At 39.1% G+C, this 17,630-nt stretch overlaps 1 protein-coding gene across 1 annotated transcript in view; it reads right to left on the bottom strand.

Annotated features, from left to right (window-relative positions):
- Positions 1-1,343: 1,343 nt before the first annotated feature.
- Positions 1,344-17,630, bottom strand: part of LOC128691699 (divergent protein kinase domain 2A-like) — a 28,447-nt gene continuing 12,160 nt past the window's right edge. Inside the window, exons 3-5 of the mRNA XM_070088795.1 lie at positions 4,822-4,951; positions 3,999-4,247; positions 1,344-1,856 (exon numbers count right to left, since the gene is read on the bottom strand). Coding sequence (XP_069944896.1) covers positions 1,609-1,856; positions 3,999-4,247; positions 4,822-4,951 — 627 coding nt within the window. The 3' untranslated portion in view covers positions 1,344-1,608. The remainder of the gene's footprint in view (positions 1,857-3,998; positions 4,248-4,821; positions 4,952-17,630) is intronic.

The following is a 17,630-nucleotide window of genomic DNA, read 5'->3' as shown; positions in this document are numbered from 1 at the left end:
GATCCATTGAATTCATATACAGTACTTTAATATTTATATGACACAAGGCAGTTTAATTTATTCTGGGTTGAAGATATAATGCCAAAAAATATTAAATTTCAAAGCCAAAGGAATACACTGTAATTGGTTAGTCTTTGAATGCCATAGTCTTTAAAGTGCCACCACCTCAGAACATGTTCTAAAGTGATTGTATTTTGTGTCATTCTCCACAACTTGTTGGAATCATATACCAGTACAGTGCCTTTATATCAAACAAGTCTCAATGTACAACAGCATATTCCAAGCTCATGTGTTAAATGGTACAGTGCATATGTGTAATTTGACTAGGGCAAGTGAAAAACATGCACCTATCTACTCTCAAAGATGGAGAGATGTGCCCTCTCACTTTCTTTTTTATACTAATGCATTACTGGGCATCATGCCAAATACACTTACCCTGATGACATTTTTTTTCTTTTTTTTTTTTTTGAGATCACATACATTAGGCAAATATCTTACAATTGTTCCGAGATCTTGATTCCACTTATTATAAACAGTGGTACTGTATACTCAAAAAAAAAAAAAATCGAGAAAGTGTTTCAGCCACATACATTAATTTATTAGCTCTATTAGAGTAATTTATGAACCCTGAGCATAATCTAAAATGTATATTCTGTGTATATTCTTTAATCAACACTGTGTTTGGGAAATCATCAAATTGTAAGTTTGCATATGCATACTGTAAACGATTTTAAGAAGTTGTTTGAATTACAGTATTATTACTGTATTACCTTACATTAAAAACAATCACTAAACCTGAATGGGCCATATAGTCCTAGTAATGTGTCAAGTTCATCAGGCAACTTGTCTGCTGTGCTTTCAAAGTAACTCATAAACTTTATTAGTACCATAGCCCACACTAAATGAACAGAACCATCAGTAAATGTTTTTACCATTACATATTGTGTTATAACAGCTAGCAGCCATCCTCACAGCACAAACACTGGGTAACATACATATGACCAAATGAAGCTCAATCCTGATAAATAAAAATATTTTACATGATATATGTTGATTATTATAATTAAGCCATCAATTACAAATACATATTGAAACTGATAAAATTGATACAAATAGGTGACGAAGATTTGCTTCAAAGGCTTGTAATCAACACTATAAAGATCTAACAGACATCCAGCTGGGGCTACTTTCGACTGAAAGCCAAGTGATCCTTCAGGACGTGTGAGGTTACTAACACATCAAATAACATCTTACAAAGAATGGTTAATATAAAAACACAATTAGTATTGCTGTAACCAACATATCACAGCTAATGTGCAACAGTTAAAAGTCACAAAACCTGAAGGCTACTCCAATATATTAGTTTTTACATTCACTATTGTAATATATTTAATATGAAAAGAATAAAATTTATATAAATTCTGACCAATTTTAATATCAATACTTGACTTAAATTAGATTATTATAATTAGATAATTAAAATTATAAAATCAGTGCCTGACTTAAATTATAAAACCAACACCTGACTTTAATTATAATATCAACACCTAACTTAAATTATAATATCAATTTGTTTCTACCTGTATACTTAGTGAAGTTTGAAGTTTCTTAGCCATCATCCTCCCCATAGTCATAGTCATCATCATCATCATAATCATCACCATCATCGTCCTTGTTATCTGCCGCCTCTTCTCCATTATCCCCATCCTCATCCTCATCAAGAAGGAAGTCGGAAAGAAAATCACGAAGTTCTTGTGCAGCCTGAAGCCTGCCCCCTGGTGCTGCCTCATCCACACACTCAGCCAAAAGTTCCTCTACTGTAGCTCTATCAGAAGCTGGGATGTTATGCAGGAGACCTGTAAGGAATAGCAAAAATGCCCATTTTATATGACTGAGTTAGTTTTAATGCTCTAACTTTCAAAACATGTGTCATTTGACTTGACCTTGGCTTTCCTTACCTGCCATGCCCTAGCTCAGTAACTCTTAAAGAGTGCTGCAGCCCTCTGAGAGCCTTCAACAACTGGTGGGATATCTAGCAAACGGGCTGAGAAACGCTGCTCTAACCTGATCTCTGACTTCCTTTCCTTGTTTCTTTCTTTGCTTGTAACTTCATAATGGTCCAAGGTAACCCAAAATGTCATCTAGATTTCATTTCAAATTAGTGAGTTGTGAATTAATAACCTTATTTTCAATGTAGATTCTTAGTACATTCCATCATGTTATATTTAACTGTTCTTAATCTTGGTTTTTAATATTCACAAAACTGTAGATCATATAAATGTCTTATTTAGTTTTCAGTAATTTCCACTTAATTAAACTTAATTGACACTTAACTGAATATCTTGCCTTGGTGCATTTATGACTAAGTCACTGTATAGTACTCTAAAGTTCATCAAGAAACAAGGTGTTTTAGTATGTCATGGACTGAGAGTTTTCTAAATGAAACAAGGCTAGAAGTAAACTAGTTAATAAACCCAACATAAGCTGTAAAGAACAATTGTCAGTGAATAAACAGAATACTCAATGGGGACTCAAGCCACAGTTCAAACTTAAAGTACACCCAATGCTGTAAACACTCAGCCATGAAACTTACAAATACAATGATTTTACAACCAGCACAACTATGACTTGGTTGTATCAGCATCACCAACTGTGTCCTTATTGCCTCATCCCAAAATGTCAGAAATTTTCATGGTATATCTGTTCTCATACCCCTCAAAGACAGATAGTTCATAAACCCAAGAAAAGTCATGATGAATGACTATCAACGAATAACAGAATAGCAGACAGGGAATCAAACTGTTGGAGCCACTGGTACAACCAAGTCAATAGATGAACTGGTTGTAAAATCATCCTATCTGTAAACTTCATGGCTGAGTAGTTACAAGCCTGCTATATGCATGGACCATGGTTCGAGTTCCTGTCCAGTAAACTAGTTAAACTTCAGCAGATTGACAATGTTGAATTAAATGTGAAGAAGTGTGTGAAGAATTTAACAATAAGACCACCTATGCCTGAGATGGCTGGGGATAAATAATGAAAGAGTTTATATGATTTCAACTAACTTTTTTCCTGTTCAGTGCTCATTAAGAACAAGAATGGAGTTCACATTTTTGCCAGAGGTTTTTGGAATATGGCTCTCGATGGTGAGGCATTAGAGAATTGGTTCTGAACAGATGAAGTTTGGTTTCTTTGGGTAAATATATTAATCATTAGAATGTTGAATATGGTCAACTGAAAAGCCTCATGAACTCTATGAGACTAATTTTCATTTATGTGAAACCTTTCAATAGCCTCCCTCATTCAACATTATTTTTGCAATTTACTACTAAACATGCATTCTCCATGGGTTGCCATATATATTGTAATAACAAACAAATAAACTACAACAGAAAACCAGTGTGTAAAAAAACTTAACATTAGAAAAACTGTACCTGTGCTTCCCATCTCTGAATGTAGGCAAACAAGTACAAGACAGTTGTGATGAATGGTTTGAAAAACCGACAAGTTGAAGATTGAGACACTTATGCAGCATATGGGAATCTTTATTCAGGAAACGTTTCGCCACACAGTGGCTTCATCAGTCCAATACAAAGAATTCTTCAACACTTGTTCAACCTTTGGACGAAGACCTACTTCGACTAGTGGATGGTACCACTATGACCCCGCCTCCATCTGCTTCACGTCACCTCACTACAGTATATAAGCCACGTCTATGGCCCTATGCTGTACATTCTACAAGATTGATGGACTGAACACATCGACTCCAGGTTGAGGGACTGATTACCTCATTCTCCTCCTCTCCTTACGCCTTCCTCTTTGTATTGGACTGATGAAGCCACTGTGTGGCGAAACGTTTCCTGAATAAAGATTCCCATATGCTGCATAAGTGTCTCAATCTTCAAGTACAAGACAACAGAGATGAAGACAAATGAAGTTCATTTTATGTCTTAAGATCTGGCTAAGTTGCATTTGGTGAAAACACCAAGCATACTGACCTCTTGTGGAGCGTGGTTGTTTCTCTTGATTATTGGTGCTGGTAAAGTAGTCAATATACTTGTGTTGTTCCATGTCACTAAGAATCATTGCACACACTGCTGCATACATGAGGTGGCCAACGTCTTCAACACGTGAACATATCTCATCGTTGTCATGGCCTTCTCTATATACCTCACTAGTAAACTTTTGGAAGCATTCTTTGTTGCAGACTTCCTGAGCCCGGTTCTCAGTTCCATCCTCATATTCATCTGACAATAAAATTTGTAAGATTTATCTGACAATAAAATTTATGAGTATTATGAATAAGTCTGAGATATCTCAGATTTGTTATATCACATTCAGCTTAAAAGATATTTTGTTATGTGGTCTGATATTGTTTCCCTGTACTGAATATTTCCTGTATATAGCTTGAGAAATGCATAACTTGAAGAATAATGTTTTGGAGGGAAACTCAGCTTACCCATATACTTGATACTGTAAGTGAATCATGATTAGTAAACAGTGCAATAATCAGAAGTGCATTAATCTCCTCTGAATAGATTCTGTATGATTACAGAGTAAACCATCAAAATTTGACTATAAAAAGTTGAAGAAAATTTTTAATGATCTCAAAGCAAAAATGGTTTTTAAGCTAACAGAGAGTATAACTCCTACTTTAAGAGATTTGATAGCTAATTATCTACAGTGTCATCATATTTGTTTCTAACCCAACAAAATTTCTCAATTTCACATTAAGTGTTGATTCCTGTATTATACTTTGGTACAGGACCCATTACTATGTATCTTATTAAATGTTCTATATGGAAAGCGAAGTACATGTACCTCTAAACAGATTCTTGTCCACCACAGCCATGTTGGCAAGGTCAGTCAATACAACCTCTCCCTCCTTGTTGACAGCCAGTTTCTCAAGTGACCATAAACCATAGAACAGGTACCACTCAGGATCATCCTCCTAAAAAAAAATAAGGCACTTTGTGTGGTACATCAATGAATTTATAAACACTGATACAAGATTACTAGTTAGTGTGTTATTGCAAGACACACAGGGAAAAGTAGATTCTATATAGAGTGGACTCCCACTTAATTACCATTCAGAGAATGTTATGTAATTTTGAATAGCCAAAAACTGCCGCTCACATGATGACCTCATGCCAGGGGGCAACCATAAACAAACTGAGTGTGAATATACATGCTGCTACTTCAACAGAACATATCATGTTGAATATTTTCATATACATCAGTATTTTTTCTCCAAAAACCACTGAGGGGAAACTATAAAATAATTGTGACAATTTTCCCTAATCAATTGTAACAAAAATTAATTTCTGGGAAAAATTGTCAAAGTGGGAAGTCTTAATGTGCATGGATGTTGTGCAAATGATAAGAAAGAGATGACTGTGGATGTTATGAATGAGAAGAAGTTGGATGTCCTGGCTTTAAGTGAAACAAAGCTGAAGGGGGTGGGAGAGTTTCAGTGGAGAGGAATAAATGGGATTAGGTCAGGGGTTTCAAATATAGTTAGAGCTAAAGAAGGAGTAGCAATAATGTTGAAGGATAAGATATGGCAGGAAAAGAGGGACTATAAATGTATTAATTCAAGGATTATGTGGAGTAAAATAAAGGTTGGATGTGAAAAGTGGGTTATAGTATGCATATATGCACCTGGAGAAGAGAGAAATGTAGAGGAAAGAGAGAGATTTTGGGAAATGTTGAATGAATGCATGGGGAGTTTTGAACCAAGTGTGAGAGTACTTGTGGTTGGGGATTTCAATGCTAAAGTGGGTAAAAATGTTGTGGAGGGAGTAGTAGGTAAATTTGGGGTGCCAGGGGTAAATGTAAATGGGGAGCCTTTAATTGAGCTATGTGTAGAAAGAGATTTGGTAATAAGTAATACATATTTCATGAAAAAGAGGATAAATAAATATACAAGGTATGATGTAGCACATAATGAAAGTAGTTTGTTAGATTATGTATTGGTGGATAAAAGGTTGATGGGTAGGCTCCAGGATGTACATGTTTATAGAGGGGCAACTGATATATCGGATCATTATTTAGTTGTAGCTACAGTTAGAGTAAGAGGTAGATGGGAAAAGAGGAAAGTGGCAACAACAAGTACGAGGGAAATGAAAGTGTATAAACTAAGGGAGGAGGAAGTTCGGGTGAGATACAAGCGACTATTGGCAGAAAGATGGGCTAGTGCAAAGATGAGTAGTGGGGGGATTGAAGAGGGCTGGATGAGTTTTAAAAATGCAGTATTAGAATGTGGGGCAGAAGTTTGTGGTTATAGGAGGGTGGGGGCAGGAGGAAAGAGAAGTGATTGGTGGAATGATGAAGTAAAGGGTGTGATAAAAGAAAAAAAGTTAGCTTATGAGAGGTTTTTACAAAGCAGAAGTGTTATAAGAAGAGCAGAGTATATGGAGAGCAAAAGAAAGGTGAAGAGAGTGGTGAGAGAGTGCAAAAGGAGAGCAGATGATAGAGTGGGAGAGGCACTGTCAAGAAATTTTAATGAAAATAAGAAAAAATTTTGGAGTGAGTTAAACAAGTTAAGAAAGCCTAGGGAACGTATGGATTTGTCAGTTAAAAACAGAGTAGGGGAGTTAGTAGATGGGGCGAGGGAGGTATTAGGTAGATGGCGAGAATACAGTGGACCCCCGCATAACGCTATTAATCCGTTCCTGAGAGCTCATTGTTATGCGAAATTATTGTTATGCGAATTAATTTTACCCATAAGAAATAATGGAAATCAAATTAATCCGTGCAAAACACCCAAAAGTATGAAAAAAAAAAAATTTTACCACATGAAATATTAGTTTTAATACACACAAACTTAAGAAAACATGCACAGTTACATGACACTTACCTTTATTGAAGATGTGGTGAGGATTGATGGGATGGGAGGAGGGGAGACTGGATGGTTTTAGTGTTTAGAAGGGGAATCCCCTTCCATTAGGACTTGAGGTGTCAAGTCCTTTTCCGGGGTTGCTTCCCTTCTTCTTTTAATGCCACTAGGACCAGTTTCAGAGTCACTGGACTTCTGTCGCACAACATATCTGTCCATAGTGACCTGCACCTCTCGTTCCTTTATGACTTTCCTAAAGTGTTTCACAACAGTGTCAGTGTAATACTCACCAGCACGGCTTGCAATAGCTGTCTGAGGGTGATTTTCATCCATGAAGGTTTGCACTTCAAGCCACTTTGCACAGATTTCCTTAATCTTTGAAGTAGGCAACTTCTTCAATTTCTCTCTCCGAACTGGCAGCCTCACCATGCCTTATCACACTATGTATGCCACTACGCCTCTTAAATCTCTCAAACCAACCTTTGCTGGCCTTAAATTCACTCGCATCACCACTAGTTGCAGGCATTTTTCTAATTAAATCCTTGTGCAACTTCCTAGCCTTTTCACTTATGATCGCTTGAGAGATGCTATCACCTGCTATCTGTTTTTCGTTTATCCACACCAATAACAGTCTCTCAACATCTTCTATCGCTTGCGATCTCTGTTTCGAAAGCACAATTAAACCTTTGGCAAGAACAGCTTCCTTGATTGCCGTTCTCTTGGACACAATAGAAACGATGGTTGATTGGGGTTTACTATACAACCTGGCCAGCTCGGAGACACGCACTCCACTTTCATACTTAGCAATGATCTCTTTCTTCATCTCCATAGTAATTCTCACCCTTATTCCTGTAGGGTTGGCACTAGAAGCTTTCTTGGGGCCCATGGTCACTTATTTTTCAGGTGAAATCACTATAAAAAGGCTGTAATAATACGAAATGTTCCAATTGTATGCTTGAATGTTACCGCGGAGGCTGGCTTGTAAACAATGCCACTGGCAGAACAAGTGAGGCTGGCTCAGGCCGCATGGACGTGTCTCAGACGAGTCGCATTGAGCGAATTTTTTAACACTATGCGAGGCAAAATTTTAGCGATAAAATGTATCGTTATGTGGATTTAACCCTTTGACTGTCGCAACCCCCAATCCTGAGGCGTCTCCTGGTGTCGCAAAATATAAAAAATAAAAAAATAAAATTTTTCCTATGAAATGATAGAGAATCTTTTCCCGATTGTAATGACACCAAAAAAACGAAATTTGATGGAAAACTGACGGAATTATGCTCTCACGAAATTAGCGACCTCGGCGCTGTTTACAAATCGGCGACTTCGCCCACTTTGAGCCCTATTTTCGGCTAATTCCATTGTTCCAGTCGCCCAAACTCATAGCTATTTCTTTAGAACTCCATTTTTTCAATCAATTGAGTACAAGAAACTGCCCATTTACTGATGTCAACTACCTAATAATGTGGTCAGAAATTTGCAATTTGGCCAATTTCATGAAAACTAAAAAATATGACAATTTCAAAATAAGGTCCAGAATGAACAATGCAGACATTCCTGGCTCTAAAATAACATTTTCTTTTCTCATCAGTCATGTCTCCAGGCCCCTCTGATATTACTCTTGCTTTCTATTTTGAATTTTTATTCAAACAAAAAATAGAAGACTTACTATTATGCAGACTACTGCAATACTATAATAATTGTATAAATAACATCAACCCATTCATGACTGCATATTAGAATGGCTAGTTGGACATTTATTGGACAATGGCATCATTTGTTTACTTTTGAACATTGGCAAAAATCAAACATTTCCCCTACTTTGAGCTCCATTTCTAGGTTCTTTTTACAGTAAAATCAATCAAAATCACCTCTATTTCCATAACATGTTTTCAAATCAATCAAAATCACCGCTATTTCTATAACATGTTTTCCATTCTATCAAATGAGACCAGGAAAACGAGAAGACAACCATAAATACTATACGAAAATAGACCACAAAGTCGGCATTTTAATTAAAAAAAAATGGTCGGAGTTTTTTTTCTCTCATTATGCACTGCGTGCTCCAGGATTTTTTTTATATGGTGCACACTGACCACACAGACCCATTCTCTCACATGCGGGCCTACCAGCTTTCTCCTGCTTGATTTGAAGCCGCTAGAATTTATGAGTATATATACGTCAAACACGGTACCTCGTAAGACGTATATATACGGCCGCGACAGTCAAAGGGTTAACACTATGCGATGCCAACGTTATGCGGGGGTCCTGCATTTTGAGGAACTTTTAAATGTTGAGGAAGAAAGGGAGGCAGTAATTTCATGCACTGGCCAGGGAGGTATACCATCTTTAAGGAGTGAAAAAGAGCAGAATGTAAGTGTGGGGGAGGTACGTGAGGCATTACACAGAATGAAAGGGGGTAAAGCAGCTGGAACTGATGGGATCATGACAGAAATATTAAAAGCAGGGGGGGATATAGTGTTGGAGTGGTTGGTACTTTTGTTTAATAAATGTATGAAAGAGGGGAAGGTACCTAGGGATTGGCAGAGAGCATGTATAGTAGCTTTATATAAAGGGAAGGGGGACAAAAGAGACTGTAAAAATTATAGAGGAATAAGTTTAATGAGTATACCAGGAAAAGTGTACGGTAGGGTCATAACTGAAAGAATTAGAGGTAAGACAGAATGTAGGATTGCGGATGAGCAAGGAGGTTTCAGAGTGGGTAGGGGATGTGTAGATCAAGTGTTTACATTGAAGCATATATGTGAACAGTATATAGATAAAGGTAGGGAAGTTTTTATTGCATTTATGGATTTAGAAAAGGCATATGATAGAGTGGATAGGGGAGCAATGTGGCAGATGTTGCAAGTATATGGAATAGGTGGTAAGTTACTAAATGCTGCAAAGAGTTTTTATGAGGATAGTGAGGCTCAGGTTAGGGTGTGTAGAAGAGAGGGAGACTACTTCCTGGTAAAAGTATGTGAATGAGGGATGTGTAATGTCACCATGGTTGTTTAATATATTTATAGATGGGGTTGTAAAAGAAGTAAATGCAAGGGTGTTCAGGAGAGGGGTGGGATTAAATTATGGGGAATCAAATACAAAATGGGAATTGACACAGTTACTTTTTGCTGATGATACTGTGCTTATGGGAGATTCTAAAGAAAAATTGCAAAGGTTAGTGGATGAGTTTGGGAGTGTGTGTAATGGAAGAAAGTTGAAAGTGAACATAGAAAAGAGTAAGGTGATGAGGGTATCAAATGATTTAGATAAAGAAAAATTGGATATCAAATTGGGGAGTAGTAGTATGGAAGAAGTGAATGTTTTCAGATACTTGGGAGTTGACGTGTCGGCGGATGGATTTATGAAGGATGAGGTTAATCATAGAAATGATGAGGGAAAAAAGGTGAGTGGTGCGTTGAAGTATATGTGGAATCAAAAAACGTTATCTATGGAGGCAAAGAAGGGAATGTACGAAAGTATAGTAGTACCAACACTCTTATATGGGTGTGAAGCTTGGGTTGTGAATGCAGCAGCGAGGAGGCGGTTGGAGGCAGTGGAGATGTCCTGTCTAAGGGCAATGTGCAGTGTAAATATTATGCAGAAAATTTGGAGTGTGGAAATTAGGATAAGGTGTGGAGTTAATAAAAGTATTAGTCAGAGGGCTGAAGAGGGGTTGTTGAGGTGGTTTGGTCATTTAGAGAGAATGGATCAAAGTAGAATGACACGGAGAGCATTTAAATCTGTACGAGAAGGAAGGCGGGGTAGGGGTCGTCCTCGAAAAGGTTGGAAGGAAGGGGGGAGGGAGGTTTTGTGGGCGAGGGGCTTGGACTTCCAGCAGGCGTGCATGAGCGTGTTCGATAGGAGTGAATGGAGACGAATGGTATTTGGGACCTGACGATCTGTTGGAGTGTGAGCAGGGTAATATTTAGTGAAGGGATTCAGGGAAACCAGTTATTTTTATATAGCCGGACTTGAGTCTTGGAAACTGGAAGTACAGTGCCTGCACTCTAAAGAGGGGTTTGGCATATTAGCAGTTTGGAGGGATATGTTGTGTATCTTTATACATAAATGCTTCTAAACTGTTGTATTCTGAGCACCTCTGCAAAAACAGTGATTATGTGTGAGTGAGGTGAAAGTGTTGAATGATGATGAAAGTATTTTCTTTTTGGGGATTTTCTCTCTTTTCTGGGTGACCCTGCCTCAGTGGGAGACGGCCGACTTGTTAAAAAAAAAAAATAAAAAAAACTGTACCAAACAAATTGGAACTCACCAAACAAGCATATGCTACAAATAAATCCACTTGATAAAGTGAAAACTGAGGAAAATAGTAATAATATGGATGTGTGTGATTGCAACAGCAGCAGTAGTAATACATGCCTGGCTCATACCATCAACCACCTTAACCACTTACATCTGTGATATACATGTACTCATGACTGGTTTCAAGATTTTTTCTACTGTTGCAGCCCAGCCTAGAGTCAGGCTGTGTAACAAAGTTGTTACTGCTGGCAGTCTATTGGAGCACACAGTCATTACAACCAGGTAGATAGTATTTCAGTTTCCTTTTGAAAACTTGTACACTTGCACCAGCTATACTGCACTGCACTGTATGACCCTTGTAGGTTTAGCGCTTCTTTTTTATTATAATAATAACTGTACCAGCTAAATTTCTGATATTTGCTGGTAGCTAGTTGAAAAGTCTTGGACCACATATGCTGACACAGTGTATTACTGTGCCCATGCTTTTCACTGGGTTTATTTTACACTTACTCCCAAATTTCTCACTCCAGAACATTGCTTTGGTAGCAAGAAGATTTGGGACTAAGCCCTCAAATATCTCCTATGCATATATGTATAGTACCACATTATCAGGTATCTCAATTACATTCACTCAAAAGAGTACAGTCCAAGTACTTTCAGACATTCCCAGTAGTTTAACCCGTAAACGGTCGTATATATGCGTTCACTACCCCAGTGCCCCGAATATTTTGAAAAATACAAAAATCATTTTTTTTTTAATGAAAATAAAGAGCACAGTTTTCTAAGTGTTTTAGGATAAAAGAAAAAGTTAGTGTCAGTACTTACAGAGATATGAGGCCAAGAAATTGGCACTGGATGCTCATGTGACAGCAACATTGAGTCCTACAGCTTGCAGAAGTGTTGCCGATATACCTTTTTTTCTATTTTTCATATTATTTTATATAATTTTTGTTCTAATAATTTCAATTTACAGTAGTTCTTGTCATTTCATAATCAATCTTTGTTCTGACACTAGTATTAGGTACTGAAATTGTACTCAAATTGTCACAAACACACTGACAGGTGGACATTTACACCTGCCTTGGCCATTTACTATTGTCTTGGAATATACACAAAGTATTTATATGTCCCAGCAATGTTTTGGTATGTGGAAGTATATAATTATTATTAATAATAATAATAATAATAATAATAATAATAATAATAAGAAGAAGAAGAAGAAGAAGAAGAAGAAGAAGAAGAAGAAGAAGAAGAAGAAGAAGAAGAAGAAGAAGAAGAAGAAGAAGAAGAAGAAGAAGAAGAAGAAGAAGAAGAAGACGAAGACGAAGACGAAGAAGAAGAAGAAGAAGAAGACGACGACGACGACGACGAAGAAGAAGACGACGAAGAAGACGATGAAGAAGACGACGATGAAGAAGACGACGATGAAGAAGACGACGACGAAGAAGACGACGACAAAGAAGACGACGACGACGAAGACGACGACGAAGACGACGACGAAGACGACGATGAAGACGACGAAGACGACGACGAAGAAGACGAAGACGAAGACGACGACGACGACGACGACGACGACGACGACGACGACGACGACGACAAAGACGACGACGACAAAGACGACGACAAAGACGACGACAAAGACGACAACAAAGATGACAAAGACGACAAAGACGACGACGACGACAAAGACGACGACAAAGATGAAGAAGACGAAGACGAAGAAGACGAAGAAGACGAAGAAGACGAAGAAGAAGACGAAGACGAAGAAGAAGACGAAGACGAGGAAGAAGAAGACGAAGAAGAAGAAGAAGAAGAAGACGAAGAAGAAGAAGAAGATGAAGAAGAAGACGAAGACGAAGACGTAATAATACATAATACGTAATAATAATACATAATAATAAGTTCCCTCAAAGCATGAAAAACAAGCCTCAGTCCACCCCCTGACAGTGACATGATAAGATGAGATAACATTAGATAAGAACTCCCATTTGATGAGCATACACAGGGTGCAGTGATAAGACTTGATAAGATTAGAGGTGACATTTGATGAGCATCGGCCCTCGCTTTGTTTTTGCTGTTACACAAACATGTCTGTCTATCTGACTGTCTGTCTATTTGTCTGTCTGTCAAGCTCCCTGTCTATCTGTCTATCCATCTAGCTCTGTCTCAGAAAGAGCCACAAGATTGTGTCATCACCTTTACTCATATCTTCAAGCAAAGTATAGCACTTTGTCTGGATTTTTTGGGTTATCCTAGGTAATTTACACTATGTATACTTGCATTTATGTGTACCTGTGAGACAGAGACAGATAGACAGAGATAGACAGAGACAGATAGGCAGAGACAGATAAATAGAGACAGAGACAGACAGAGAAAAAGACAGACAGAGATAGAGACAGAGACACAGACAGAGATAGACACAGACACAGACAAACGGAGCCAGGCCACCAGCAGCCGGCCAGCCACGCAGCTAGCCAACCAGCCTGTGAACAAGTACAGTGGTCCCTCGTTTATCGTAATTAACCCGTTCCTGGAGCCATTACTATAAACGAAATTTACGATTTACGAATCAATTTTCCCCATAAGAAACAATGTAAATACAATTAATCCGTTCCTGACACCCAGAAGTATTAAAACAAAAAAAAATTTTACATGAAATATACATGTAGTACATAAACAATACAATGGGAAATGATGAATGAAACATTAACAACATAACACTTACCTTTATTGGAGATTCTTCTTAGTGTATGGGAGACTGGAGGAGAGAGAGTAGATTGTTTATAGTTTGGAAGGGGAATTCCCTTCCATCAACACCTCAGGTACCAATTGCTTTTCTGGGGTTGCTTGTCTTCTCTGTTTCCTAATGCCACTAGGACCACCTTGAGAGTCACTGGAGTCCCGTCTCACAAAATAACTGTGGAGAGAGCTCTGTTTCTGGCGTCTCTTTAACACTTCCCTAAAATGGCCCAAGACTTTGTCACTGTACATGTTGCCAATATAGCTTGCAGCAACCTTGTTAGGGTGATGTTTCTCCATAAAGCTTTCCATCTTACCCCACACAGTAAAAATCTCTTTAATTTCTGAAGAAAGCACCTTCTTCCATCTCTCTTCCTCCTCCTCTGCAGCAAGATTCTGAGCTGCGATGTGTTGCTCTTCCTGCTGAAGCTCTTGCAGCTCCTCAGTGGTGAGCTCTTCGTTGTGGTCTTCAACCAATTCTTCCACATCCTCCAAACTCACATCAAACCCCATGGAACTCCCCAGTGCCACAATTGATTTTACAACAGACATAGGCTCATCAGGGTCAGTCCCAAACCCTTCAAAATCCCTCTCGTCAACACAATCTGGCCACAATTTTCTCCAGGCAGAGTTCAAAGTCCTGGTAGTCACTCCCTCCCAAGCCATACCTATAAGGGTTATGCAATGGAGGATGCTAAAGTGTTCTCTCCAAAATTCCCTTAGGGTCAAATGAGTGTCTGTACTCACCTAGTTGAGGTTGCGGGGGTCGAGTCCGAGCTCCTGGCCCCACCTCTTCACTGATCGCTACTAGGTCACTCTCTCTGAACCGTGAGCTTTATCATACCTCTGCTTAAAGCTATGTATGGATCCTGCCTCCACTACATCGCTTCCCAAACTATTCCACTTACTGACTACTCTGTGGCTGAAGAAATACTTCCTAACATCCCTGTGATTCATCTGTGTCTTAAACTTCCAACTGAGTCCCCTTGTTACTGTGTCCAATCTCTGGAACGTCCTGTCTTTGTCCAACTTGTCAATTCCTCTCAGTATTTTGTATGTCGTTATCATGTCCCCCCTATCTCTCCTGTCCTCCAGTGTCGTCAGGTTGATTTCCCTTAACCTCTCCTCGTAGGACATACCTCTTAGCTCTGGGACTAGTCTTGTTGCAAACCTTGTTGCAAACCTGTGAAACATTGCTTTTGTGTAGAGTTTTTTAAAGTTTGCAATGACCTGCTGGTCCATGGGCTGGAGGAGAGGAGTGGTATTCGGGGGCAAGAACTTTACTGTGATGAACCCAAACTCCTCAAAAATTAGGTCATCCAAGTTTGGAGGATGAGCAGGTGCATTGTCCATTACTAGGAGGCACTTGAGATTCAATTTCTTTTCCAGGAGATACTCCTCCACACTAGGGCCAAACACTTCATTGAACCACTCAACGAAAATTTCCCTCGTGACCCATGCCTTACTATTAGATTTCCAAAACACACACAATTTACTCTTCATAACATTGTTTTTCCTGAACACTCTGGGATTTTCTGAATGGTACACTAGTAATGACTTCACTTTGAATTCCTCACCAGCATTAGCACAGAACATTAGCGTCAGCCTGTCTTTCATAGGCTTGTGACCTGGCATTGCCTTTTCCTCTTGTGTAATGAAGGTCCTCTTTGGCATTTTCTTCCAAAAGCGGCCTGTTTCGTCACAAGTGAACACTTGTTCAGGTTTCAGTCCTTCAGCCTCTATGTACTCCTGGAATTCATGCACATATTTTTCAGCTGCCTTGTGGTCCGAACTGGCAGCCTCACCATGCCTTACCACACTGTGTATGCCAGTACGGTTCTTAAATCTCTCAAACCAGCCTTTGCTGGCCTTAAATTCACTCACATCACCACTATTTGCAGGCAATTTCTTTACCAAATCTTCATGCAACTGCCTAGCCTTTTCACAAATAATCGAAGTCATAAGAGTATCTCCTGCTAATTGTTTCTCATTTATCCACACCAATAGTAACTTCTCAACCTCTTCCAGTACTGGTGATCTCATTTTTGTCAGCATAGTTACTCCCTTTGCAACAACAGCATCCTTGATTTCCTTTTTCTTGGCCACTATGGAACATAAGGTTGTGTAGGGTTTCTTATACATCCTGGACAGTTCGGCCACACTTGTACCACTTTCATATTGTTCAATGATGGTTTTCTTAAATTCAATCATATTTCTCACCTTCTTTACCACAGGCTTGGCACTAGGAGCTTTCTTTGGAGCCATGGTAGCTTATTTAGTACTTGCAAGCACTAAAATAAATGGAATATTATGAAATATTTCGCTGGAGCACGTGAGGGGACCTTCACTCACTGTTAAACAATGCCAGACTGGCTGCCGCCACGGCTCACGCCGTGGGTACGCATCCCGGACGAACTACAACTCACGAGTCAACCTATGAAAAGCGAGTCCATGTTTATACAAAAATACCCCTATGATTGGCGAATTTTACGACTGCCGAGAACTACGAAAAGCGAGGGACCACTGTATTACATTCCAGAATTGTGTATCTTTACTTAAGACATAGGTTATAAGACATTATCGAGGTTTTTTGATATTTCCTCGACCACTTATGGCCACATCCGCCTCAAAGCCACTAAACCCGGGGTTAAAATCACTTTCCTCTTAAAATGGGAGAGTTAATACTACATGAAATCAGTGAATCCCAGGTGTTTGCCTCGCTGTTTGCTATAGCTGGTGCTCTTTTGAACTGGTGCTCCCACAAGGTACTAAGGGGTCCCAGATTTTTTTAATACAGTGCACACTGAGTGTTATGACCCATTCTATGCTGACAAGGCATTTCAGGCCAATCGTGCCATATTTGAAGGCAGGAAAAATAAAACATTTACATACATTTGGGGCACTAGCGGAAAGAATAAGAACGTATATATACGTTTGGGAAGGAAGGCGGGGTAGGGGTCGTCCTCGAAAGGGTTGGAGAGAGGGGGTAAAGGAGGTTTTGTGGGTAAGGGGCTTGGACTTCCAGCAAGCGTGCGTGAGTGTGTTAGATAGGAGTGAATGGAGACGAATGGTACTTGGGACCTGACGATCTGTTGGAGTGTGAGCAGGGTAATATTTAGTGAAGGGATTCAGGGAAACCGGTTATTTTCATATAGTCGGACTTGAGTCCTGGAAATGGGAAGTACAATGCCTGCACTTTAAAGGAGGGGTTTGGGATATTGGCAGTTTGGAGGGATATGTTGTGTATCTTTATATGTGTATGCTTCTAGACTGTTGTATTCTGAGCACCTCTGCAAAAACAGTGATAATGTGCGAGTGTGGTGAAAGTGTTGAATGATGATGAAAGTATTTTCTTTTTGGGGATTTTTTCTTTTTTGGGTCACCCTGCCTCGGTGGGAGACGGCCGACTTGTTGAGAGAAAAAAAAAAAAAAAAAAAAAATATACGTTTGAATGTAGGTAGTAGATTGGTAGACAGCAACCGCCCAGGGAGGTACTACCGTCCTGACAAGTGAGTGTAAAACGAAAGCCTGTAATTGTTTCACATGATGGTAGGATTTCTGGTGTCTTTTTTCTGTCTCATAAACATGCAAGATTTCAGGTACATCTTGCTACTTCTACTTACACTTAGGTCACACTACACATACATGTACAAGCATATACAGTGGACCCTGGCATACGATGGCATCGGCATGTGTTAAATCCAGCATACAATACATTTTAACGCAAAAATTTTGCCTCACCACACGTTAAAAAACCCGCCACACGCGATTCGTCCGGGACACGTCCCAT

Source organism: Cherax quadricarinatus, chromosome 26 (assembly GCF_038502225.1).
Source record: "Cherax quadricarinatus isolate ZL_2023a chromosome 26, ASM3850222v1, whole genome shotgun sequence".
Taxonomy (NCBI): domain Eukaryota; kingdom Metazoa; phylum Arthropoda; class Malacostraca; order Decapoda; family Parastacidae; genus Cherax; species Cherax quadricarinatus.
The sequence above is the reverse complement of the archived record's forward strand: the minus strand, read 5'-3'. Positions and strand labels throughout refer to the sequence as shown.